We start from the raw sequence: 27043 nt of genomic DNA on the forward strand, positions 1-27043 counted from the left end.
TGAGCCTTTGGAGCAGTGAGGTGAAAATGGCGATTTTGAAAGTGGCATTGGGTGAGTAAAGAAAATTACTTGCACATGTAATTGAATAAGCAGAAGTTGGGTGGAGAGTGGAAGAGATAAAGAAAGAGCTTACATTTACAACAGGAACCTTTCATAACCTCAGGACATCACAAAATACTTCACAGGCAATGTAAGTATACTTTTACACAGAATCTAGGAGCAGGAGTGGGCCCTTCGGCCCATCAAGCCTGTTTCACCCATTCAATAAGATCATGGCTGATCTGACTGTAGCCTCAACTCCACTTCCATATACACCCAATAACCCTCGACTCAACTGTCGATCAAGAATCTGTGAGAATTCCACAGACTAAAGCCCTCAGAGGAAAAACAAATTCTTCTCATCTCCATCTTAAATGGGAGACCTGTAATTTTTAAACTGTCTCTCCTCATTCTAGACTCCTCTCAGCATCCATCCTGTAAAGTTCCCAGGATCTTATCTTATATTGTTTGAAGTATATCCACTGCTGTAATGCAGTAAGCATTGACAACCAATTTGTACCCAGCACGTTCCACAATCAGCAGCGAGGTAAATGACAAGGTAATCTGTTTTAGTGATGTTGTTTGAGGAATAACAATAACAAGGAGGCTAGTCAACCGGTGATTTCATCTTGCAGCTAAGGGTTTACATGAAACAAAAAAATCTTTATCATTCTGACAATTAAATTTAAATATAGATTCTAAGACATCTTAAGGGCAAAGGGAGCCCACAGCTGTCATCATTGATGAAAAAGGGATACAATTAGGCCAGGAATTTACTTCTACTAGGTAACAGTGGCATTGCTACATATTATGGCAATTGTGTTACTGTCATCAACAATTCTATTTTCCTATCTTTTCATCTATACACTGTGTTTACGTTCCATACCAAGCAATTCATAAAAGAGATTAACAATTTCTTTCCAGGATTCAGCCGCTTCTTCTCCTGCAAACTCTGAGAAATGAGCTGCACTGTTATATATATTCAGTCTGTCAATGGAATCCAATACCAGCTGGATCATGCCCTAAAACAAACACAGTGCACAATTATTAGCAATTATTACATGTTATATTAAATCAAAGCTTGCTTCATTAGATACGGAGTTGAATCTGGAACCGATTATCTAGTCCTTGATGCCCTGCATGCATGAGGTTAAAAGATGCTACAGACAGCAAAAAACAGGCGGAGATCTGCAGTGAAAAACAGGCGGAGATCTGCAGTGAAAAACAGGCGGAGATCTGCAGTGAAAAACAGGCGGAGATCTGCAGTGAAAAACAGGCGGAGATCTGCAGTGAAAAACAGGCGGAGATCTGCAGTGAAAAACAGACGGAGATCTGTAGTACCAGATCTCACCTTCTTTTATGCAACACATACATTCCTGATGGTCAAATGCGCAGAAGTTTCGTAATAAGATCATTGATAAGGGAGCACTGTTCTTATGCTTTCTTGCACTTTAAGTCTACAACATTTATGCAGGAAACCAATATGACTGGCATCTAATGTTGCCAAGCACAGGGGAGTTCTTGGAAGGCAGGTGTGCGGGAAAAATGAACAGTCATGTGGAACTTCCGAGGTAATTTCTGATCTGTCATTACTCTTTATTTTCTCTCCTGGCACTCGGCTGTCATAAGCCTTTGTGACAATTATGCAACTTTTTTTGCAGCATCATTAATGGCATCAATTAATTTCCCATTGGCAATCCCCCTATCAGAGATGCACACAAGGAAGGGAACCACCAAAAGGATATTAGTCAGGTTCAGCTACATGAAAGCAGCTTTATGCCCACTTGTTGGCACCTTCACACTGTAACAGCAATCAGAGGTCACGCGATCCTGATTTGGCAGAAGAGATCTCAATCATAAAGGTAGTTGTAAACAGGAGGGCCAATGGTGCAGATATGTGCAGAAGTTTGAGTAACATTTACATTGAGTACTACTTCTGGACACCATGTCATTCTGTAAGTGATACTGTATGAAAGACAGTCACACTGATCATCGGTCAGTGAAGCCTCACTGGACACAACCACCGCTTTGATACCAACAATACAACACTGACACACCTAGTTGGATCTGGTTCAGCAGGCTATCAGAAGCAGAGCTGCTCTATCTGCTGTAAAGTCATACATAGGAACATACAAATTAGGAGCAGGAGTAGGCCATTCAGCCCCTCAAGCCTGCTCCACCATTCAATAAGATCATGACTGATCTGACTGTGGCCTGAACTGCACATTCCTGCCTACCCCCAGAAACTGCAACTCCCTTCTTAGTCAAGAATCTATCTACCTCTGCCTTAATAATATTCAATTACCCTGCTTCCAATGCTCTGGGGAAGAGAATCCCAAAGACTCATGGCCCTCAAGAGAAAAAATTTCTCATCTCAATCTTAAATTGGAGACCCCTTATTTTGAAACTGTGTCCCCTAGTTCTAGTCTCTCCTGAAAGGAGAAACATCGTTTCAGCATGCACCCTGTCAAGGCCCCCCAGAATCTTATATATTTCAATAAGATCACCTCTCGATCTTCTAAGCTCCAATGGATACAGGCCCAGGCTGTCCAATCTTTCCTCATAAGCTAACCCCCACCCCCATCCCAGGTATCAGTCAAGTGGGCCTTCTCTGAACTGCTTCTAATGCATTTATGTTCGTTCTTAATTGCTGCTAACATGCATCACTGGGCAGAATTTTGCTGTCGGTGAGCAGGGGGCGGGGCCCGCTCACCGACGCATAAATTGACGCGGGATGATGTCGGGCGGAACCGCCGATGTCACCCCGCCCCATTTAAATTTTCAGGAAGGCGGGGGCGCAGCAAAATCAGCTGCGGGCCCGCCGACCTGTCAATGGCCAATTGAGGCCATTGACAGGATCATGTAAACAATTATAGGACCTGCCTGTCCAACCTTAAGGTTGGCGGGCAGGCCAGGAGCCCCGGCGGCAAATAGAGAAAACATGAAACCTCATCCAGCGGCGGGATGAGGTTTCATGCAGGGTTTTAAACATTTTAATAAAGTTATTCTGTAAATTATGAACACGTCCCATCTCATGTGACATTGTCACATGAGGGGGACATGTTAGGGAATTTTTTTTCTATTTCTAGTATTTTTCAAAGTGGAAGCGATCTCCCTGAGGCTGCACAGGAAGCGCATAGCCCTAATTGGCCCGCCCACGTGAAATGGCGGCAGGGCCCACTTCGCTGGCGGGGATCGGCTCCCCGCCCGCCGGAGATTGAGTTGGGCCCGCCCCCGCCCGACAGGCAGAAAATTCTGCTCCATAGGTATTGGGACAGCCAGTGACACAGCCTTAAATTTGCGTATAACTTTTCTTTTAACTCCCTAATTCTTGCCACTTCAGTCTTGGAAAGGCTGCTAATGAGCCTATCTAAAGACTTTAACAACTTCCTCCCTTTCATTGTGGCATATGCCTTCCACTGTTCAATATTTTCGACTTTCAAAGACACAACTTTCTGCTCTCATCACTAATGTGGGGGGTGAAATTCAACCTCGGCAGTCAGCTGAAAGGAAAATTAAACAATGGGAAATGGACAGGTGACCTGCTACAATCCCATTTTGTGTCTTAGTCACACCCTACACGTCAAAGTTGAAAGCCACCCTTGCGGTCCCTACTCTTGCCCATGTCTGTATAGACCATAGAAAAGTTACGGTGCAGAGAACGATACATCGTGCCTGTGCCAGCCAAATAGAGAAAAAAGAAACTAGCCACTCATTTTACTCCCACTTTCCTGCATCTAGTCCGCAGCTTTGCACGTTACAGCGCTTCAGATGATCAGATTTAAATGATTTGAGCATTTCAGCTTCAGCTACCATTCTTATCTGTATCAATGAATAATCATCCAAGTGGGCTGAACAAAGAGATTTAAGTGCCAATAGCCAATTAAAATTCAGGCAGGGTTGGCATTAATTCTTATCCAGTTGTACATGAATTAGACCAGGAAGGAGATTAGTCAGTGATTTCATGACTGGGTGGAGTATTATTTTGAGCTTTGGTAACAATTTAATATCTAGAACCTGACACAACTTCAACAATAAGGCCCGTGAGCAAACCAATAGCTTTACCTGTACATAAATAATGCGGCTGAAATTAGTATTCTTGAAATCAATGGAAAATAAATTGAGAGAAGTGTAAAGTGAACTGCCAATTAGTTATTGTATATGTGACACCAGTACATCTAAACAGAATTGAATAATAAACTCAGGTAAATGCTCCAATTAGCAACTGTTACAGATGACAAATGTTACAAACATACAAGGTCAATCAGTGTTTGTGGAGAGAATAGATAAGTTCACAATTTGGGTCTGGATCATCCATTAATTTAAAATAAAAACAACTAGTTCCTTGTCCGGTCCCAATTACACCCCCGTAGTCTTTTCCTATTCCAACATTTTGTCAACTTACCTCTTCCTGGAATAAATTCTGTCTGTTTTTCAGTGAGCGCAATTTAGTCTGTTTCTCTTCATGCGCAAGCTCTTCCTCTGGATGCTGGAAGTAGCTGATCAGATCTTGAAGGCTTAGCACCATCATATCAATAGGTAGGGTCACTGGAGCTGAAGATTTATTCTTCCCACTTAGCATGTCCAGGCCTCTTCATTAAAGATATAAGAAGTACCATGAACATAGCAGAATAATTTCAAAAAGCAAGTTCTAAATATTCAGCGGCTAATTTACTGCCCCGGTGACTGTGTAGGTCATCGTGGTCACAATTTCACTTATTTCCAATGAGTTTCTGACGCAGACAATATTAATTTCTGAATCCTACTGGCTTCTATAAATAATGTGATTTAATGATCAGACTAGGAGATTTTGTTTTTATTTTTAAACCATTTAACTATGTGACAGCAGTGCACCTAAACAGAGTTGAATATCAGTTAAATGTTCCAATTAGTAACGTCAGGCATTGTTATAAATGACAAAAATGGTGCAAACATACAGTAGGTCAATCAGCGTCTGTGGAGAGAATAGACAAGTTAACAATTAGGGCCTGGATCCTACGTTAATTTAAAATAAAAACAATTAGTTCCTTGCACGGTACCACTGAAGACCAATTACACCCCCAGGGTCTTTTCCTGTTCCAACATTTCATCAACTTACCTCTTCCTGGCATAAATTCTGTCTGTTAAAATAAAAACAAAAACTGCTGGAAATAGTCAGCAGGTTTGGCAGCATTTTTAAAGAGAAACAGGGTTAACGTTTCAGGTCAGTGATCCTACATCAGAACTTGTCTATTCTCTTCATTAATTCTGACTGCCCTCCTGTATGTTTCCAAAATACTCTGCTGTTGTTCAGATTTCTCGTATCTGCTATATTTGATTTGCTACTGTTACAAACGCCTCTTAACCGAGTAATTTTCAACAGTTATTTGTTTCTTTACATAAGGACAAAGACAGAAGGAAAACAGGCAAAGATAAAATAAGATCATAAAAAATTGGGTCAGGAGTTGGGCCATTCAGTCCCTCGAGCCAGCTCCGCTATTCAGTAAGATCATGGCCCACCTGATTGAGGCATTAATTCCACTTTCCTACCAATCCCCATAACCTTCGACTCCCTTGTCGGTCAAAAATCTGCCCAACTCTGCCTTGAATATATTCAATGACCCAGCTTTCAGTGCTCTCCGAGCAAGAGAATCCCAAAGACTAACGACCCTGCAAGGGAAAAATAATTATCTTAATCTCCATCTTTAACGCGAGACCTCTTATTTTCAAAATGTGGCCGCTAGTTCTACACTTTCTCGTAAGGGGAACCATTCTCTCAGCATCTGTCGGTCAACTCCTCTCAGAATCTTATGCGTTTCAATAAGATCTCATTCTCTTATTCTTCTAAACTCCAATGAATATAGGGTCAACCTGCTCAACCTTTCTTCATAAAACAATAGGGGAAAATACATACTTAATGAATTGATTGAAGAGGCCATTTGTGCTGTAGATCATTCGAGAAGCCTGGGATTCCTCTTGTTGTGAGCGTGATAATGAAAGTGCATCATCCATGTGTCCTTCTTGGTGTAGTATAGCCTAAGACAAAGTTTGTTTAAACAGTTATTAATTTCAGGAGCAAAAGGTCTACTTTATAGTCTTTGACAATACATACAGGGGTAGAAGCTCATTTTGGGTGGTGGTGCTAAACAGGTGGTATCAAGGCAACCACCTGTAATGCTCCCATCTGATATTCAGTTCCATTGACTTCAATAGAATTAAATGTCAAGGGGGGCATATACCTGGAGTCTGCCATGATAAATTTCTATCCGATTTAAAAAAATTATATTCTGCCTCTTCCAAAATGATAAACTTTACAGGATATAAAATGGTTAATTTATTTTTAATAGGACTAAATGCCATTTGCTAAGTTAACATGCCCATGTTGGTCTAACTCAATGCTACTCAAATGTACATACATGCAGATGATTATTCTGGATATGAAAATATAAGATCAGGACACTCAAATATACAATAAAAGATGTGTGCTGGGGTAGCGAAATTCATAGATTAGTTGAAATTGCTTCTAGTCAGGCAATTGCTAGCCAAACTGAGGTGAAGAGAAGCAGGACTAGGCATTGTGTCAATGACTAACAATCAACACATATCGCAATAAACTTCTAGCGTAACCAAAGAACCTGTCCATATTCCAAGATGCAGAAATAATCTTTAGTTATAAAAAAAAACTTATACTTATGTAGCACTTTTAACATAATAAAATGGCTCAGGGCACTTTGTAGGAGGAGCGTTATAAAACAAATATACACCAAGCCACGTGAGGAGATTTTAGGTCAGATGACCAAAAGTGTGGTCAAACAAGTAGATTTTTAGGAGTGTCTTAAAACAGGAAAGCAAGGTAGGGAGGTGTAGCGGGGGTATTCCAGAGCCTGGAGCCTAGGCAACTGAAGGTGTAGCCACCAACAGTGAAGCGATTAAAATCAGAGGTGCACAAGAGGTCAAAAATAGAGGAGCACATATATCTCGGAGGGTTGTGAGGCTGTAGGGGATTACAAAGATAGGGAGGGGCAAGGCCCTGGAGGGATTTGTAATCAAGGATGAGAACTGTAAAATCAAGACATCGTTTGACTGGTAACCATTGTATTCAGTGAGCACAGGGTTGATGGGGGAACAGGACTTGCTGCAAGATAAGATATGGAGCGTTGGATAGCCTCAGGTTTAGAGGGTAGAGTGTGGGAGACCAGGCAGAAGTGCATTGTTACCTCTCAATTTGATTATTCCAAAGGTACGAATGAGGGTTTCAGCAAGGGCGAAGTTGGCTGATGTTACGGAAGTAGAAATAGGCGGTGTTAGTGATGGTATGAACGAGAAGTCGGAAGCTTATCAGGGTCAAAAGATGGCACCAAGGTTGCAAACAGTGGCTTAAATCTAAGATTGTTGACAGGGAAAGGGATGGAGTCAGTAGCTATGGAACAGAGGTTGGAACTTTTATGTATTATTGAAGTTATGATCTTATTTTAGCTCTAAACGTCAATAGGCATGAGCATATACTTACTTTTCTCTTCAAGGGTCCCAAACGGACTGTTTTGGTATCGGCTGCTGCATAAGTCAACCAAAGTCCACTGTTCACGTGTTGGACAAAGCACATCGACTCACCGTACTTGATCTCAGGAATTCCCATGCCTTCTATATCTCTTTTATGCGCTACATCGATTTTATCCTAAGGGAGTTGAGATTTTGGGTTCAGTCCCACTTCACTGTACTGCACATTGTGATATAAAGGCTACCAATTTGAAAGCGATTATTAATTGTTCTTTTATGTTCCTGATAATGGCTTTTGCCTCTACACAGCTTTTTGGGGACAGAAGGGAAAGGCATTTTTTTATAATTTCCACAAAAAGTGTAACAAATTCCATGGTATTGTCACTGTATTTAAGTAAAGGCAGAATTAGCATTGTGTATAGATATATTGCATTCTGTATAAATGTAAAGATAAGGTTAAAGATGGTCGCCAGCTCCACCATATCTGACTTTGAGGGGGCAAAGTTAAACCAGTAGGATAGCATTCAGGTGGTGTGACAAGGACCTACTGCAAGTTATTCAACCTGGATATGGGGTCTATCAGAGGATGTTACACCGTTAATACATATATCTTTTATGCCTACCCAGAGGTCCCAAGCATTCTTAGCAGTTCTGACAGAGGAAATGAAAAAGAGAAAGACTGAATGATGAAAGGAGGGTATGTTCCTCTAATTTTAATATCATTAGAAGGCATTCTCCCACATGTCAGTTGACCCAAGTTAGTACAGTGACCTGCCTATCAAAAAACGGGGGAAGGTACTTCCATATTCATAAGCACTTTCTGGCCTATTCACTTAAGATCCGTTAAAAATATGGGGAGAAGTCTGAAGAGTCTCAGCCACAATACTGAAGTGGAACTCAGGGGCTATGAAGAGAATGGCACAGGCAGCAACAGAGTAACAAATGTCAGTGTGGAGCTATGAGAGGCTGATTGAGTGAAAAAAAGTGACAGAACAAGTTTGAAATGGGAGAAAGTAAGAGATTGTGCAGTGTTGAAAAGGAATGGGCCAGAATTTACAACACCAGAGCAAGTAAAGAAAAAAAAATTAGAGCTCGCACTTATGAGTATCTGGTCATTTTTCATTCTCCTATAAAGATTAACCTTGTGTTTGACTGTCTCTGATTAAAAATCATGCATACCCCTAGTTCAGCTGATCACAATGAAGAGCAGCAGCACCACTGGCTGATTATTCCCCTCCCTCCCAACACCAGGGGCTAGATTTTCCCTTTGTGCCACTCAATTGTGTTAGTAAGAGGTTCCAATCCTCATTAACATATGGCTGGCAGGATGCAGGTGGAGAATGAATGCCATGGGTTAGCACCCTTAATGCTATTCCACCCAAAATCAATCAAGATCATGATAACTTTCTAGTCTGTGCACCGATTAGGAAGCTGGATAAAAATCAGCACGCAGAAAACAACTTTCTTCATTCTTCTTTTCAATTTTCTCTCACCTTTGAGGTTCGGAAACAAAATGAGGTGATTTTGATATTTGATTTCTCTTGATCGAAAAGTAAAAGCCCTTTCTCCTCGTCCAGGCCTAAGTATTTGCCTGTGGTAACATGACGAATACGGAAAGGCTGACCCCATTTCATGTGGCCACCACTCCAGCTGTGGAGAAAAGTATCAATTCTTCAGAACACGAATTAAAGGAAACTGAAATGTACAATTCATGTACTCAATCAGCTGCCAGATTGTGGCATCTAAATTTTCCATGTTGCATTTTATACAAGACTTATTACAACATATGGACTGTTCAATTCCCAAGGACTGCGTCAAAAGAATGTAATGTACTACATAGAAAGGTTTAAAATGAAATAACTGTGCACTAACATTTCCATTTAAGTACAGGATTTAGTAGGGCATTGGCAAAACAGAGTTACGATTCAGGGACAGGTGTCTTAATTGCTAATTCTGCATCTTTAGATATTTAAGTGTAGTCCTAGTAAGTGCATATAGCTTGTCAGATACCTCATAGCTGGATTATTATTTTTACAAAGTGGGACTTGAATCTTATCTGTTGCATTGTAATTTACATTTGGATATTTAGCAACAAAAAACAGGAAATGCTGGAAAAACTCAGCAGGTCTAACAGCATCTGTGGAGAGAATGACAGAGTTAACGTTTTGACTCCATATGACTCTGTATGGTCTCGAAACAGTAACCATGCCTTTCTCTTCACAGATGCTGTTAGACCTGCTGAGTTTTTCCAGCATTTTTTGTTTTTGTTTCAGATTTCCAGCATCCACAGTATTTTGCTTTTATCTGGATATTTAGCAAAGCTGGTGAAATGTCACAAAATATTCAGCTGGACCGCAGCTAACTTATTTTCTTTCTGCTACTAGTAATAATTGGATCATTATAATTGGTCTTATTAGTCAAATGGTATGAAAAGTTAACATTTTGCAATGTAGGTTCAACATGTGCAATTGTCTAAAATTAACCTTCATGTTGCCATTATTTGAGTTTATTAGCTACTGATTTTAAAATCCAATAAGGTTTTTAGCTAACATATTCTCTATAATTTGTAAAATTAAACCTGAAAGGCTTCAAGAAAAGGTCATTCAAGACACAGTTCTAAATATTTACTCTATTGATTACTACTTCACGATTCTACTTTTCCCTAATTCTCTAATTATACAAACTTTGCCTAATTTAGATCTTTCCCTTAAAATGGTGTAGAACTGATATTGTCACTTCTGTAAGACAGATCTAATCTCATTACCTGATGCGCAACGGTTCGAGTCTCCACAAGGATCTTGCGTGGCTGCATACTCCACCCCCTTCATAGTGAACCAACCTACAGAACACGAAAAGGATATTAATTCAGAATATAATTTCTTCATATAATTAAAACAGTAACATGACTGACAAGGGATTTCAAAAGGTAACATTTTTTTTGATGGCTTGTTGAGTCGGTTTTATTGATCTGATGACAATCAATTGTCAGACAATTACGAGAAGCACTTTCCTTGATTCAACTTAGTTCAATGCACTTTATTTTTCCAGCATCTTTCCGTCATATTAAAACTTGTTGAAGGCACTTGGAAGTCACAGCTTGAGTCTTATTTTTACAAAAATTGGATGCAAAATAAGGAACAAAAATACTGCAAGCCTACATCTGTACAGGAAGGTTTAGTTTTCCTGTAGGCAGCCGCAGATAGCAAACAAATGTTGTACTAGTATTATTTGCACAGAAAGCGTAAGACATATTCTTCATCAGCTACTTCTTCAGTTGCTCAAATTTGTGTTCACTATGTTGCAAGGAGTGAATACCATTAATATTGGGGGCAGTGTGTATTGTACAGACATATTTTAGCAGGAGGAAAGGAAAAATTTAGGAGGATGATATCAACACAGTCTTATGCAATTTCTAGTGCTTAGTGACAATTTAAAAACCTGTAAAGATTACTTTCCTACTTTCTCTGTTACAGTGGTGCATGTTACTGGGAGACCAAAGAAAGGGAAGGCAAAACAATAAAATACATTACACTCATTTGAGGTTATGCATGCCATGTGCTTAGGAAAGGAACAATGAAGATTAGACCTTCTCAGACACCGATGGGGGTCAACCAACCCACTTTGAAAGGCTGAATTTTTATCCAACATTATTTCCCCAATAGTCAAACATTTTATACAACAGTGCCTGTTAACGCCTGGCATAAAGGTTGAACTGATTAATCTGGTCTTGGGCTGGGGCAGCTACCAGTGACAACCGGTGGATGAGTTTTGCCTGCCATTGAGCAGCAGGTCGCATATCAACAGTGAAATCAAATCTCTGCTGAGTACTCAAATTATTTCGGTAGTAAACACAGCAAGGCTATTAGTTTCAGTTCTAAAAGGCAATATCTGTAACAGCTGAACTTAATAAAATGAGGAGAATGCCAAGAGCAAGCTATTAGCAAAATGGAGGCTGCCACATTTGGCATTATTTTTAATTCTTTCCCATCCTCAAAATTACCAGTTTGCTCTATATTTGGGAAACTGGAGGCAATCAAGGTGGAATGTTAGTTTCTCTCATTTCATATGTTCTGTTACCACAAGATATTGCTCTGACATCAAAAACAAGACCTCATTACAAATGAAGTTGCCAAAAAAACAGCAATGAAACACTTATCTTAAGTATAATACAACAAACTCAAACTGAATATTCCAAGAAAATTTCTGGAAAAAAAAGTTCCATCTGATTTTCCATCCTTATCCTTGAAACAGGTAACTGCAGCATGCTGGGATGCAGTCCCACAGGTGCCAAGTGACCATTCTTTACATGTAAGCCAGGAAGCAAGGACACAATTTCAAAATAAGGGGGAAGCCACTTAGGACCGAGATGAGGAAAAAATCCTTTACTCAGAGGGTTGTGAATCTGTGGAATGCTCTACCCCAAAGGGCTATGGAAGCTCAGTCATTGAGAACATTTAAGGTAGAGATTGATAGATGTCTGATTAACAATAACGTAAAGGGTTATGGGGATAGTGTGGGTAAAAGGTATTGAAGTGTTCAATCAGCCATGATTGTATTGAATGGTGGAGCAGGCTCAACGGGCTGAATGGCCTTCTCCCCTTCCTAAAACAGAAACTGCAGGAAATACTCAAATGGTCTAACAGCATCTTTGGAGAGAGAAACAGTGCTAACGTTTCAGGTCGATAACCTTTCACCAGATCTGCTGAGTATTTCCAGCCTTTTCTGTTTTCATTTCAGATTTCCAGCTTTTTGCTTTTGAGGTTGCAGAAAGCAAACTGTTTGGCTGTGGGGCCCTTATTTTAACCCAGGCCTCAAATGTCCTTCACGCGTCCACATACAGGCTTGGCAGCATCGGTGGAGAGAAGCACAGTTGACGTTTCGAGTCCTCATGACCCTTCAACAGAACTAAGTAAAAATAGGAAAGGGGTGAAATATAAGCTGGTTTAAGGGGGGGTGGTTGGGACAAGATGAGCAAGGCTTTCCTATTTTTACTTAGTTCTGTTGAAGGGTCATGAGGACTCGAAACGTCAACTGTGCTTCTCTCCACTGATGCTGCCAGACCTGCTGAGTTTTTCCAGGTATTTTTGTTTTTGTTTTGGATTTCCAGCATCCTCAGTTCTTTGCTTTTATCACATACAGGCCTAGATTGTTACTTACCCGAACTGCCAGGGTGGGTGAGGTGCAAGGGGTTGGAAAGGTATGGGGAACCCAGAAGTCATGATTCCTCAGCACACTCCGGACCCATTCGCATGATGTCACAAATCCGTGTCTCCGCCCCTTCCCCCCTCACACACATTCCACCCTCTCAGGCCCCTCATTCCCGCCAACCAAACTGATAGGGTGATAGTTGGTGAAAGTATGCAGCAGCATGGTGTGGGAAGGACAGAGGCTTTGCGAGGAATGTTGTATATGTTGGATTGGAGGGTGTGGGCAATCACAGGGTTCACCCAGGCAGGCACACTGTATCCAGTAGGTAGCTGTGAAGGCACACACCTCCTGGATCCAGCAGGCACTCACCTAGAAGGAGCTAGCAGGGTTTCCCGGGGCTAGGGAAATCTGGCTGACCACAGTTAAATTTAAAAAAAAACACTGAACAAGGTTCACGGTCTTCTTATAATATTTGAAGTGCCAACTCTCCTCCTTGGTGCAGGTTGGTAAGTTAAAGCTGGAAGTGGAGAGGCTTGAAGTGGGTTTGGATCAGGATTCTGATTTTTAAAACTTTAACACCCCTTCACCACCCAATCCAAACCAGCCTGTTTCTTTTGGTTAAAATTTCCCCCATAGTTCCTAGCAAGCCACTGAATAATAAGCAGATACAGAAGTTGAACCCAATACTTCCCCTCCCTATAGACTGGAGGTCCTGATCAATTGTAGTACCCCCGCTGCTATCCTCACTCAAAGTGGCTAGCTAAACAAACCTGGGAGTGGCCTGCAGTCTTCCTAGTTCAATGACCCAGTGTCACACCAAGTGCTTCATTTACCAAAATTTTATTAATTAAGTCCTCTGAACAAGTTTCAAAGACATTTTATCCCTCTTAAGAAATAGAAAAGTTACAGCTGAAATAAAACCTTTAAAAAAATGAGAAATATTAAACGGATAAACTGACCTGCGCTGATCTTCACCCTGATCGAATGCAGCCACTGTGAGACATTCATCCATGTGACCATGAAAGAGGCGAAGTACATGCCCACCAGTCAGGTATCCTATAGATATAAAGTTGACAGAGTATCCAAATAACTTCCAAGAAATATATCAGGCTACCATTTCAACATAAATCTCTTCCAAATTTTTTAAGGACAAATAGGTAATTTTGTACTCAATAAATTGGGCTAAAGGAAATTGGATACTTGGCAGAAGAGAAAAAAATTGCAGAGCTATGGGGAAAGGACGAGGGAGTGGGACTAGCTGAGTTGTTTTTACAGGGACCAGCATAGAAACTGACTCTTTCAGTGTTGTCACCATTCTATGATTCTATAGGTTATGAGGAAATGTTAAAGCCTGGATCATTTTTTTTTTGTGGTTCAAAGTTTTAAAGCTCATGTTTCAGTCTATTTTTGCCTCATGCATCCTAACCATATTTTCTGATTTTGATCAAAGGTGGCAGACAAAACTTTAACATTTTGTTGACCTAAAATCTTCAAATTCTAATATGAAAATAGAATAGCGTTGTTACAACACTAATATAATCACGCAAGTGAGTCAAGGTTAAGAAGTAACCAAACACATAAACGCTTATTGAGCCAGAATTTCAAAGGGCCGTGGGGTCGGGACCCAGTGTGGGAAAGGTTTCGTCTTGTGTTCGGGTCTAGATGGGGTTTTTTCGGATTTGCCTGTTTCCTCAAGAAAGCTACTTTAGACTGTAGCTCAGAAGAACAATTCTTGTTTATTTACAGATCTACATACATCTCAGCAACTCTATACGAGGTTATATCTCTGCTACCCTCCAGGTCGCAGTTACTTAATCATGTGACATTGCATCATAGTTACATCAGTATCAGGTGCTTCTGTTAACCCTTCACTCTACAGGCACAATTTCAAAATTGTGATCCTGGAGGTTGTCTTGGGATCCTGACGCCTTCGGGACAGTTTCTAATTTTGAAACAGACAGTGGGAATGGGGGTTGGTGGAAAGAACTGGAAACCCATTCGCCACCAATTAACGGCCTCTTTAAGCTTATTAAGGAAATTGTTAAGGGGCCTGTCCAGTGGAGAATGCTATTTTTAGTTTGTTCTGGTGAACCCAAACAGTCTGGTGCATATTAGTACATATTAGTACACAGCTGTCAGGTTCATTGCAAAGACATTACAAAGTTCCTTTGAAGTTGTGCAAGACTGAATTCTGATAGGTCAACTGGCACTGTCTCGAGCCCTGCACCTACATCTAGCTTGCATGGCCGCTTCCATCATCATCGATGCTGCTCGCTCTCTTCAGCAAGGCAGTGGCAACATCGAACATCACTACTGCCTTCCTTGCCGTTGGCGCCACGCAGACAGCTCCCACCTCCTGGAAGTGCTTGATGACTAATTAGGCACCGTGCATGCCTCCTGCCCAATTAGGACTTTTGACTCTAGGCAGGGGGTCAGAACTCGGAATTCATCTGGTCATCAGGTTTTTGACCCTGCTTTGAAAATCCTACCCATTAAGTTGATTTGCCTCCTCTCATCAGGTGAGAACTGGGCAGTAGCACAATCAAAATGGCAACTCAGCACTTACAGTCCATTCCCATCAACATTGGGGTGTCCAGAAATTTGGTGAAGGCCTTGAAATGGGCAGCTCAATCACCCAGCAAAAACAATTGTGATGTGCATTAGCCAATGCAATTTGGGGTCCTGCAGCGTCTATAGGAGCCTAAGGCAATTTTCAAGTATCAATGGGCAGTATTTATGTGGTCACTCTCCACCCTTTGATACTACATTTTATAGACTAATATCTGCAGTCCTAGATTCTGATTATGAGGTCTTGGATCCATAAAACGCAAGTACCAAACAAGGACACAAATATACGCACTTAGTTCTAATCTTTCCTGGTTTGGGCACCTCCTAATCAGAATCCAGGTGCCATTTTGCAGAATCATCTAAAAAAATGTTTTCTGATGATCCCATAGGTCACACTGAAGACATTTCCAGCTGGAGGGTTTGAATGGTGAGCTATTGAAGTTAGTTCAAAAAAAAACTGAACATCGTTGAGCCAGTTCATGGCAGACAAACTGCTCAGTTGATGTTTTTTCATTGACTTTGCAATTTCTAAAAAATAGATAGAGAAATGTTTTCTGCAACAAGTGTAGCCACCTGACTTCTACTAAGTAGTCTTTCCCAAAATGACAAAGGCATCCAACTAATGGAACTGAGCCTTGACTGCATCTGTTATAACCAAGCTAAACCATTTCCAACTGTTACAGCAAAAGTGTTGGATCTTTACAGCTATTGAACAAGTACATCGTGGTGTGCTTGGTGACTGTTCACCCTGTTGTAAATAACTGTGCTGATCTGATTGGCTTTTTTGGTAGATATTTCTCACAGGGCTAAAAGAACAAAGGTCTGTCCTACTGGTGCGTTTATAGAAGCCATTTTGAAGATAGTATCATCCTTCTTAAAATAACCTTTCTTCAGCTAAGTAATCTAGAGAAAAACACTCAAATGTTGTCACATACTCTCAGCTGTTTAACGATCCAGGTTGTGTGTTGAATCAAACTTCCCTTTTCTCGAATAAAAATGTTCAGCTAATTGGATCTTTTTTTATAACTTAAAGCCCTTAGTCTCAGAGTCATCACTACCGCCCTTCCCCGAGTTCCACCTAGATCATCAGTATTCTTTCAAAAGTAGGTTATCCAAAACTGGATATAGAATTGTAACTATGACTACACCATTCTAACCATGGCCACATAATTGATCTACACAAGGTTAAAATATCTGCTTTGGTTACAATCAACCACAATGAAATATTTCTTGGTTCCCAGTTGACTTTGTTAATTATGGTTTTACAGTGCCTTGATGTTTATCAGTGAATGTTCAATAATCAAGCTCAAATTCCTTTCAATTTTTATTAGAAGATACTTCAAGATCCACACTAGTTTTGAGCTTTGCATCACATTTATTCAGAATAAAATCTATTTATCATTACTGAATTAGTGGAAATGTTCAGACCTTTTTGCCTAATATCAATCTGCAAATGGTTATTGGTCATACAGCTTCAAATCATCAGCAAATGTTATAATGTTACGAGAATTACTCTTATTTAGGAATAGTGTGAACAGGTGTTTGGGAATGTGATTAAACAAAACGTATGCATTGAGTAATAATCTTTAAGCACGGTCATGATTCCTATTATAACCTAAGTGTGGGTGGATTTAAACTAAATAATTGTAGCACTGTCAATTAATTCAGCAGCTGCACTATCCCTAATTTGGCCAACTTCTTCAACAAAACATCCGCAATCATCCGCTGACAATGAAAAATTCTCTCCAAGTAACTCTGGCTCTTTTAAGTCAGAATAAGTGTCACTCAACATCCGGCTGCCTTGTGCTGTGTGCTTCAAAGACATTATATAATACAAGAGCTTCCAGACTAATAATTACCTTATGAAAGCCACAAAAAAGTCTAGAGCAAATTTGAAAAACAGTTCAAAATATTTTCTCAAATACAATGTCCATCAAAATGTTCTTGGGCAGAATCTTCTGTTCTATTAAGGCCATTAAAAAACTAATTGAAACCATTAATGGACCTGCCCGTCCAACCCTGAGGTTGGCGGAGAGCCGGGAGCCCTGGTGGGCTTCTGAAAAAGCAAGAAACCTCATCCACAGGCGAGTTGAGGTTTCATGAGTGATTAAAAAATCTCAGAATATTTCAAAATAAAAATTATGACAGTGTCACATGAGGGGACATGGCAGCAAAATTTTTCTCTCATCTTTATTTGAAGTTTCAAATCTGAGCCGATCTCCCTGAGGCAGCGCTTTTGCCTTAGGGAGATCTGTGCACTCTTTCGCATGCACGAAACAGCGCACCGCCGGCTTAGGGAATCCCCCCACTCCCGCACAGGGAGCGCTTAGTGCTTCCTGGTGGACGTCACACTGGGTGGGCCTTAATTGGCCCGCCCACGTAAAATGGCGGCGCACCCCTGACCAGGGGCGCCGATCAAGAACCCGCCCGCCCGTGTCCGCTTCCGCACACCCCCCACAACGGGGGGAAAATGTTGGCCCTTGAGTTCTATTGTAACAAATTAAACAATTTTGTTGGCTTAGAAACCAAACGGTTCCAATTAGGGTCCATTGAATTAAAACATTAATCTTAAAGAGTGTTAAGTTAACAATTTAGTGCAGTAACTGGTTACATGTTACATTTCATTACTGACCTTCAGCTAACTCACAGCCTGAACAGATAGGGTTCATATTCCAAAGTGTCTGCATGAAGGAGGCATCCACTTGTAAATCTCCACTGGCATAAGACAAATGCTGAGAGAAAAGAAGGTATACTTAGAGAAATTAGCAGCATCAAGTTTTCTATGGTTTGCACCACAGGATGCTTGAGAGAGGAACTAATTCTCATACCAAGCAACACCAGTAATAAGTAAGTAATTTTTTGTGCTTCATGGTCCAGAGCTTCACAATTTACTTTCATAATGTTATAAATATTATAGCTGGCTTTACCACAAAGACAAATGCTTCACAATCTACTAAAAGCAGTGAGAAGAACTACACAAAGTCAATTACTTTCATAACCTTAAAATAGTGACACAGGTTGCAAAATAAATGTTTACTTCAGCATTTTGGAGATGTGATGCAGTTAGCTTTTGGATCGCCACAATTAACAATGTACTGTGTTAACAATATTCAGTAGGAGGCTAGTCAACCAGCAAATTTAATCCATCTAACATTAACGGAGTTTAATTTTCTGGTGGACTGCTGTGGCAAGAAACTAAAAAAATCCCACAAGTAACTACAGGCCCAAAATCAGTGGTACCAATTAAACTATTTTGGAGGTATGTTAATAAGAACTGGGGTAGGCCAGTCGTCCCCTCGTGCCCCAACAAGATCATGGCAGATCTGTATCTTCATCCTTCTGCCTTGGTTCCATGTCCTTTTACATCCTGGACTGATAAAAATTTAAAATGATGGACTGAGCCAGCATCTATAATCAGGGAGTGTTCCATACTCTATCACCCTTTGCATGAAGAAGTCTTTCTCCCTCTTCTCTCCTCAATGGTCTGCCTCTGTTTATAAGGGTATGTCCCTTTGTCCTAGGCTCCCACAGCAGTGGAGCGGAATAGTTTCTCTGTACCAGCCCTATCAATTCCTTTCAAAATGCTAAAAACATCAAATAAATCACCCTTTAACTTTTTATATTCCAGGGAATACCAGCCTAACTCATTTGCCCTGCAGCAAGTAATTAGGAAGGCAAGTGGGATGAGTATAAAAGTAGGGAGGCCTTGCTACAACTGTACGGGGCATTGAAGAGACTACACCTAGGGCTGAATTTTCATTCCCTGGTCCCAATCCAACAGTCAGGATGTAATGCGGGTTGGGAACCTGGGAAAGCTGGTGCCGGGACCTCATGGGAGATTTTGGAGGAGACGGCCAATCAAGAGACTGCCTTGGGAGCCCTGCCCAATTAAGGATGGCAGGCAGGTTCCGTCGACCGGAGAAGTGAGCATTGCCGATGAAGGTAGGAGAAGTGAGCATTGCCGATGAAGGTAGGAGAAGTGAGCATTGCCGATGAAGGTAGGAGAATCAGGGGGCATCTCAAGGTGGAGGCACGCTTTGAGGGATGAAAAAAGTTTAAAAATAAAAAAAGCGGCCACAGCTGCCAGGCCATGATTGTGGAGTCGCAGCTGCTGCCCTCTGGCAATTGCAGCGGCAAGGGGGTGGAATTAATGAGGCAACTCTGCCCCCAACCCCACCACTGCTCTGCCACCTCCATTAACTGGCCAGGCTTTAGTTCCCATGGCATCCCACCTGCCATCTGGAAAATTCCAGATGGTGTCTGATGTGTGCCCTCAACAGGCCCCCTTTAACAGGCAGGTAACCATCACTCATCCTCCGCCCCATAGCAGCCTCCATGAAAATATGCCGGAGGCGGGAACATGCCAGCAAACCTCCAATAGCATGAAATTGCCAGAACACCAGCCTCAGGTCCTGCCTTCTCAGCTGAATGAAAATTAAGTCCGTAGAGTACTGTGTTCAGTTTTGGTCTCCTTATTTAAAGGAGTGATATATTTACTTTGGCAAGGAGATTTAATAGGTTAACTCCTGGATGAAAGGGTTGTCTTATGAGGAAAGAATGAGCAGTTGGGCCTATACTCATTGGAATTACTGAAACATATACGATTCTGAGGTGGCTTGACAAGCTAGGTGCTAAGTGGATGTTTCCCCTCATGGGGAAGTCGAGAACCGGGGGCATAGTTTCAGAATAAGAGGTCTCCCATTTAAGACAAAATAAGGAGGAATTTCTTCTGAGGGTTTTCTCATGAATCTTTGGAATTCTCTACCCCAGAGAGCTGTGACTGGAGGCTAAGTCATTGAATGTATTCGGAGATGAGTCACAGACTCTTAACTATGGGGAAGTCAAGAGTTATGGGGGTGGGTGGGGGGGTCGACAGCAAAGTGGAGCTGAGGCCAAGATCAGATCAGCCATGATCTTACGAATGGCGTAGATGGGCTGTTTGGCCTACTCCTGCTCCTACACCTTTTTCTTATGACCTTAGACAATCTCCGGATACAATTTAACCCTCGGAGCCTTGGTAGCATTCTGGTGAATCTGCCCTGCACTTTCTTCCAAGGCCAATAAACCTTTCTAATTTTGGTGCACAGAACTGCACACAGTATTCCAAATGTGGTCTAACCAGGACTTTGCATAGTTATAGGAAAATTTCCTCCCCTTTATATTCAAACCTTCTATTTCAACATTCCATTAGCCCTTTTAACAATTTTTTTGTACCTAATGAGTACACTATATATATATGGTAGCAATAAATTTTATTCATGGATAAAATTTAATTCTTTAAAAAAGAAATGAAATTTTTGAATCACTGTTCTAAGCAATGCTGGCGATCCAAGCATCTTTTTCCCAGCTTATTTCCTCCAAATAGTTCTTCCACATATGTTCACATACCTCGAAGTTTCACCGCTATGTAAGCTATTTCTACTTTAAATATGACATTGTTATGCCCCAGAATCTAAACAGTACAAAAATAGCATATACTTACCAGATATCTCTCAGAAGAAACACTAACGAGGATGAGGTCATCACCTACTCGTACTTTCTCACCCTCAGATCTCTGTTTGGAAGCTGGATGAATGGTCCACCAGCAAGCCTCTCCTGCACATATCACATCAGTAACTAGTTTCACGGTGGGAATTCTCTTGTATTTTTACAACATAATTGAATGTTTTGAAAAAATCTAGAGATGAATAAACTCAATTCCCATTTTTTTTTCAAAGGATATAAACGAAAGCAGAAATAGTCACACATCCCCGCCATACCCATTTCGATCGTCTCTGATATTAAGGTTAAAGTAATTCGATATTCACTTTGTTAACGGCCTCTTTACAATGTGTAAACATGATCACACACATACACCGGCCCAGATTGTGTGTTCAGTGGCAAAGCAAGGGCACTCGCTTTTAGGTGTCCTAAAAGAAAGCTCTGCTGAGAGATCTGGCAATCCCCTGTGGCGAGGACTGTAACTCTCTCGACATGCGACTAATAGTACTGTGGTTTAACGAGGGTTCCCAGCATGGAGCTACATTGATGTGATCAAACTGTCCAAGCAGCCAATCACATTAAAGAATTTGCAAGGACATCCAATCAGGAAACAAAAAACAATAATAAATGAATTACTTTTAAAAAAAATGTAGACAGCAAAATAAAGCTTAGGGTGTATACATGGGGTTAAGGCTGAAGCTAAATTATCATGAACAAAATAAGTATTTACAAAAATCATGTTTAAAAAATCTAGGTTTTCTTATATTCAATCACAGGATGTGGGCGTTTGCTGGCTGGGCCAGCATTTATTGCCCATCCTTAATTTCCCTTGAGAAGGTGGTGGTGAGCTGCTTTCTTGAACCGCTGCAGTCCATGTGGTGTAAATACACCTACAGTGCTGTTAGGGAGGGAGTTCCAGGATTTTGACCCAGCGACAGTGAAGGAACGGCAATATACTTCCAATTCATAATGATGTGTGGCTTGGAGGGGGTCTTGCATTTGGTGGTGTTCCTATGCATCTACTGCCCTTGTCCTTCTAGATGGTAGTGGCTGTGTGTTTGGAAAGTGCTATCTAAGGAGCCTTGATGAGTTCCTGCAGTGCATCTTGTAGATGGTACACACTGCTGCCACTGTGCGTCGGTGGTGGGGGGAGTGAAGTTTGTGGGTGGGTGCCAATCAAGCGGGTTGCTTTGTCCTGGATAGTGCCAAGCTTCTCGACTCTTGTTTGAGCTGCACTCATCCAATAAATCATAATGGAGACATTTAACAGCACTCCACAAATATAAATATTTTTTTCAATGCCAGATCAGTTGTTCAGTAGTAGCTATTACTCAGGTCCCCAGGACTTCATCCTAACGTCTTAAAATATGTAGCAGCTGAGACATTAGATGCATTGGTTGTAATTTTCCAAAATCCCCTAGATTCTGGAAAAGCCCCATCAGATTGGAAAATAGAAAAAGTGACTCCTCTATTCAAGGAAAGGAAGGAGACAGGAAGTAGGCCAGTTAGCCTAACGTATGTCATAGGGAAGATGCTAGAATCCAATATTAAGGAGGTTATAGCAGGGCACTTAGAAAATCTTAAGGCAATCAGCAGAGTCAACATGGCTTTGGGAAAGGGAAATCATGTTTGACTAATTTATTAGAGTTCTTTGAAGAAAAAAGGGAAGCGGTAGATGTGTGTTTTTTTTTAATGGAATGTGGACGTTGCTGGCCAGGCCAGCATTTGTTGCTCACCCCTAATTGCCCTTGAATTGTGTGGCTTGGTCAGCCATTTCAGAGAACAGTTAAGAGCCAACCACGTTGCTGTGGGTCTGGAGTCACATGTAGGCCAGATCTAGTAAGGATGGCAGATTTCCTTCCCAAAAAGGACATTAGTGAACCCAATAGGTTTTTACGACAATCGATGATAGTTGTCATGGTCACTACTACTGAGGCCAGCTTTTAATTCCAGATTTATTAATTGAATTTAATCATTTGAATTCAATCCCCAGAGCACTAGCCTGGGCCTCTGAATTACTAGCCCAGTGACATTACCACTATGCCACCATCTCCCCCAGAAGGATTTCCAAAAGGCATTTGATAATGTGCCACATTAAACATGACTACGCAATTAAGATCTCGTGGTGTAGTTGGTATCACATTAGCACGGATAGAGAATTGGAGAGTTAACAGGAAGCAGAGAGCAGGGTTAAAAGGGTCATTTTCGGATTGGCAAGCTGCAACAAAGACAGATAGGAAAGTAAGTTGCAAAAAGGACAGAAGGAGTCTGCAAAGGGATGTAGATAGGTTAAGCGAGTGGGCAAAAAATTGGCAGATGGAGTATAATGTGGGAAAATGTGAATTTGTCCACTTTGGCAAGAGCAACAGAGAAGCAGTATACTATTTAAATGGAGAGAGATGCAGAACTCTGTGGTACTGAGGGATCTGGGTGTCCTAATACATAGATCATAAAAAGCTAGTATACAGGTACAGCAAGTAGTTAGGATGGCAAATGGGATGTTGTCATTTATTGCGAGGGGAATGGAATATAATAGTAGGGAAATTTTGCTGCAGTTGTACGGGGCTTTGGTGAGACCACATCTGGAGTCCTGTGTAAAGTTTAGTCTCCTTACTTAAGGAAGGATATATTTGCATTAGCAGTTCAGAGAAGGTTCACTTGACTGATTCCTGGAATGATGGGGTTTTCTTATGAGGAAGATTAAACAGGTTGGGCCTGTATCCATTGGCGTTTAGAAGAATGAGAGGTAGGGTGGATATTGTGAGCATGTTTCCCCTTGTGAGAGAGACTAAAGGACAGTTTAGAAATAAGACGTCTCCAATTTAAAATGGGGATGAGGAGAAATTTTTTCTCTCAGAGAGTCGATAGAATGTGGAATTCCATTCCTAGAGAGCAGTGGAGGCAAGGACATTGAATATTTTAAAGGTTCAGTTAGATAAGATTCTTGATTGACAAGACAAAGAGTATAGGGGGTAGACAAGAAAGTGCAGTTGAGGCCACAATCAGATCAGCCATGATCTTATCAAATGGCAGAGCAGGCTCGACAGGCGGAATAGCCTACTCCTGATCCTAATTTGTGTGTTAATATAAAAGCAAAATACTGTGCATGTTGGAAATCTGAAATAAAAAGAAAATGCTGGAAAAACTCAGCAGGTCTGGCAGCATCCGTGGAAAAAGAAACAGTGGGCAGAATTTTTAGCTGAGCAGGTGAGGTGGGCGCGCGCCCAACCCACTCGAGCATAAAATGACGCACGATGGCGTCGGGCGCACGTTCCGACATCACGCACTTGTGCAATATTTCAGTCGGCTGGCGCATGGAGTTGGCAGCTCTCCCACCGACATTTAACAGGCCAATTAAGGCCATTAAAGTAATAATTAAATGGAATTTTTTGCTGCCCGGCCAACCTTACGGTTGGCGTGCAGGCCAATCAGTCGTAAGGCCTTTGGATTTTTTATGAAACCTCATCCACGGGCAGAATGAGGTTTCCAACATGAATTAAAAATACAATAAAAATGTTTGAATTTCATTTATAACATGTCCCTTCTCATGTGACAAAGTCACATGAGGGGACATGTTTTTAACATCTTAAAATTCTTCATTTGTGTTTTTAAAAATCCTCAGCTCCCTAAAGCAGCTCTGTGTTTTCAGGGAACTTTCAGTACGCATACCCACAGGCATGCGCAAACTTCCGCGCAAGACCTCCTCCCGTTCCCACCCAAGCAGCGCTCAGCATTGCAGCACATGATTCACACTGGCTGGCCGTTAACTGGCCAGCCAACGTGAAATTAAGGTTGGGCCCTGATCGCGGGCGGCGGTCGGTCCCACCCACTGCGGTAAAAATCCTCTCCAAAGTTAACATTTTGAGTCCGTATGACTCTTCTTCGGAGCTAAAGAGAGGTAGAAACGTGATGGATTTTATACTGTTTAAGAGGGGATGGAGCAGGTGGAGCGAAATAGAAGGTCAGGGATAAGTGGGAGCTCAGGACAGATTTGACAGCTATGTCTTGGACACAAGACAAAGGGAGTGTTAATGCTAGTGTTAAAGACTGAAGACAGTGCTGATAGTGGCATGAAGGTAAGATAGCAGAATATGTTAATAGCATAACAAGGATCAGTGATCTGTGAAAGCAAAACATAAGAACAAGTGACAGATGGCCTTGTGGGGGTGGCGGGGAAAGGCTGGGGAGAAAACATTGGATTAAAAAAAGGGTCAAGATGGAGGAGAGAGTTCATAGTCTGAAGTTACTAAATCAATGTTAAGTCCAGAAGGCTGTAAAGTACCTAATCGGAAGACAAGGTGCTATTCCTCTAGTTTGCTTTGGGCTTCACTGGAGGCCCAGCCCCCACCACCAGCCATCAGGGTATCTGTCACTTGTTCTTATGGACAGCATTTTCCCATCGGCGAGCGGAGTGCAGGGAACCACTCAGGGAATTTCCCCCCACTGCCCCCCCCTCCACCCCCAACCCGCACAGGGAGTGCTCAGCGCTTCTGGGCACACGTCATGATGGGCGGGCCTTAATTGGCCTGCCCACATAAAATGGCGGCACTCGGGTTCGCGCCTGCCCCCGCACAACCCCCCTGACAGGGGGAAATTTCTGCCCTATGGTTTCTTTCACTGAGCACTGAAAGGGGAAAGTTCTTGCCAGGTGAATTGATTTCAGTGATTGCTGGCTCTGGACAGGTGGGTTCTACATTGCAGCCTGTGGCGAAGCAGTGAATCACAGACCTCACCTTCACAATTCCTGTTTTAACCCCCATTTGGGCTAAATCTTGAAGCTGTGGTCAGGTACAGTGGGGTAATGACGGCAAATGCTAATAGTTCACCATCATAAAACCTCACAAATCCCTAGCTATTATACACAAGGGTATGCAGACCCCACCACAAATAGAAGCCCAATGCCTTTCAGGTACGAAACTATCACAAATCATCTGTAGATTGCGTTTTTTAATGATTTGCTTAGGAAGTCACATTACCAGAATTGCTTAATATTGAGTCTAATTCAGATTTTTATCCTTTCTCTCTTAGTTTTTTGAAAATAAGTACCTCTGTCAGTAGTAATTTTTACTAGGTGTCTCCCGGTTTCCCACCATAACATCAATAAGAGACTGCGGAATCCCTTAAGACACAACATAAACAGCTGTTTATGGCACCTCTCCAGGGTTTCCACTGATCTGCTGCCAAAGTTACAGTGGGAGGCAGAAACCAGCCTTCCCACAGAAATTCTACCCCTTATTATATAAAACAAGTGTAGCCAACCAATTAAAACATCGTTCTTCTTCAGACATACCTGAAGCATCTTCTTGAAGTCCAACATCAAAGGATAATTTGTCTGTCAAAGACCTTGAGGTGGTCAAGCAACATAAATACTGGAAACAAAATGAAGATAATGGTTATGACTCTGCCATCATGAAAATACTGAACATTCAAGTCTGGAATTACATCCACTTTCACTACAAGATTTTTAATTATAACCCTATTAACAGAACTTTAGTGGTAGAACATCTATACAAAAGGGGAATAGTTCTTAGAAGCAACACACATACTCACACAATTGCGCTTACACATACTGCAACGCACAGTCAACACCAAATGTTGTCCTCAGGCGAAACACGCTTTGAGGGGAGGGGATAGGTGGACCAGTGCAAACATTATTCAGTTTCCATTCTAAAGTAATCCATTCTGTGCTTATTTTTGGGTAATTCATTTAGTCGATATTACGATTCAGAGTCAAGCAGCAAAACTTGCAACAATTTAGGGAGCAGGGAAGTAGTGCTGGAGAATGGGGCAGAAAAACTAGATAATCTCCGGAACAAGTGCGTGGATTGCAATGCGTGATTAACCCACAGCCATTGCTCCCAATGCAGACAACTGCTAATTTTGTGCTCCTCATTTATATGATTGCAACATGTAGCCAGCACCAAGCGTACTGTTCAGTGGCTTCACACACGAGCAAGGGGCACAAAATTGTAAGGAGCTAGCATGTGTTCAAGCCACCTGCACCTCAAGTGGAGGTGCATTTTGGCTACAGGAGGTGCTGGAGGTCATTGTAAAATCGAGTTTGGCCTGGGAAAGACACAAGAATGATGCAACATGGCAGAGAGCTGGCTCCAAGATTTCCTGATGATGGTACCTTGGTTCACTGGAAGTGGACAGCTGGAGAGGTGTCACCTATCCATAAGGTGCAAGAGGCCCTCCAAGCAAACTAGCAGGAGGCAGTGAAACCAGGTAATTGGGACAGTCAATGCCAGGAATCAACCTCAATCACTCTCATAACAACAATCTGTAGCACTAGGCTCCATACTTAACATTCATAGCTTCACCTCACCCT

At 41.6% G+C, this 27043-nt stretch overlaps 1 protein-coding gene across 1 annotated transcript in view; it reads right to left on the reverse strand.

The window, feature by feature from the left end:
• The window catches only part of LOC144671280 (ryanodine receptor 1-like), a 473493-nt gene that overhangs the window by 367892 nt on the left and 78558 nt on the right, over positions 1-27043 (reverse strand). The window contains exons 5-14 of the mRNA XM_078533089.1: positions 26003-26081; positions 20714-20826; positions 17864-17963; positions 13623-13719; positions 10280-10354; positions 9009-9165; positions 7529-7693; positions 5933-6054; positions 4445-4631; positions 926-1061 (exon numbers count right to left, since the gene is read on the reverse strand). Of these exons, the coding sequence (XP_078389215.1) occupies positions 926-1061; positions 4445-4631; positions 5933-6054; positions 7529-7693; positions 9009-9165; positions 10280-10354; positions 13623-13719; positions 17864-17963; positions 20714-20826; positions 26003-26081 (1231 nt within the window). The remainder of the gene's footprint in view (positions 1-925; positions 1062-4444; positions 4632-5932; positions 6055-7528; positions 7694-9008; positions 9166-10279; positions 10355-13622; positions 13720-17863; positions 17964-20713; positions 20827-26002; positions 26082-27043) is intronic.

Source organism: Cetorhinus maximus, chromosome 32, assembly GCF_964194155.1.
Source record: "Cetorhinus maximus chromosome 32, sCetMax3.hap1.1, whole genome shotgun sequence".
NCBI lineage: Eukaryota > Metazoa > Chordata > Chondrichthyes > Lamniformes > Cetorhinidae > Cetorhinus > Cetorhinus maximus.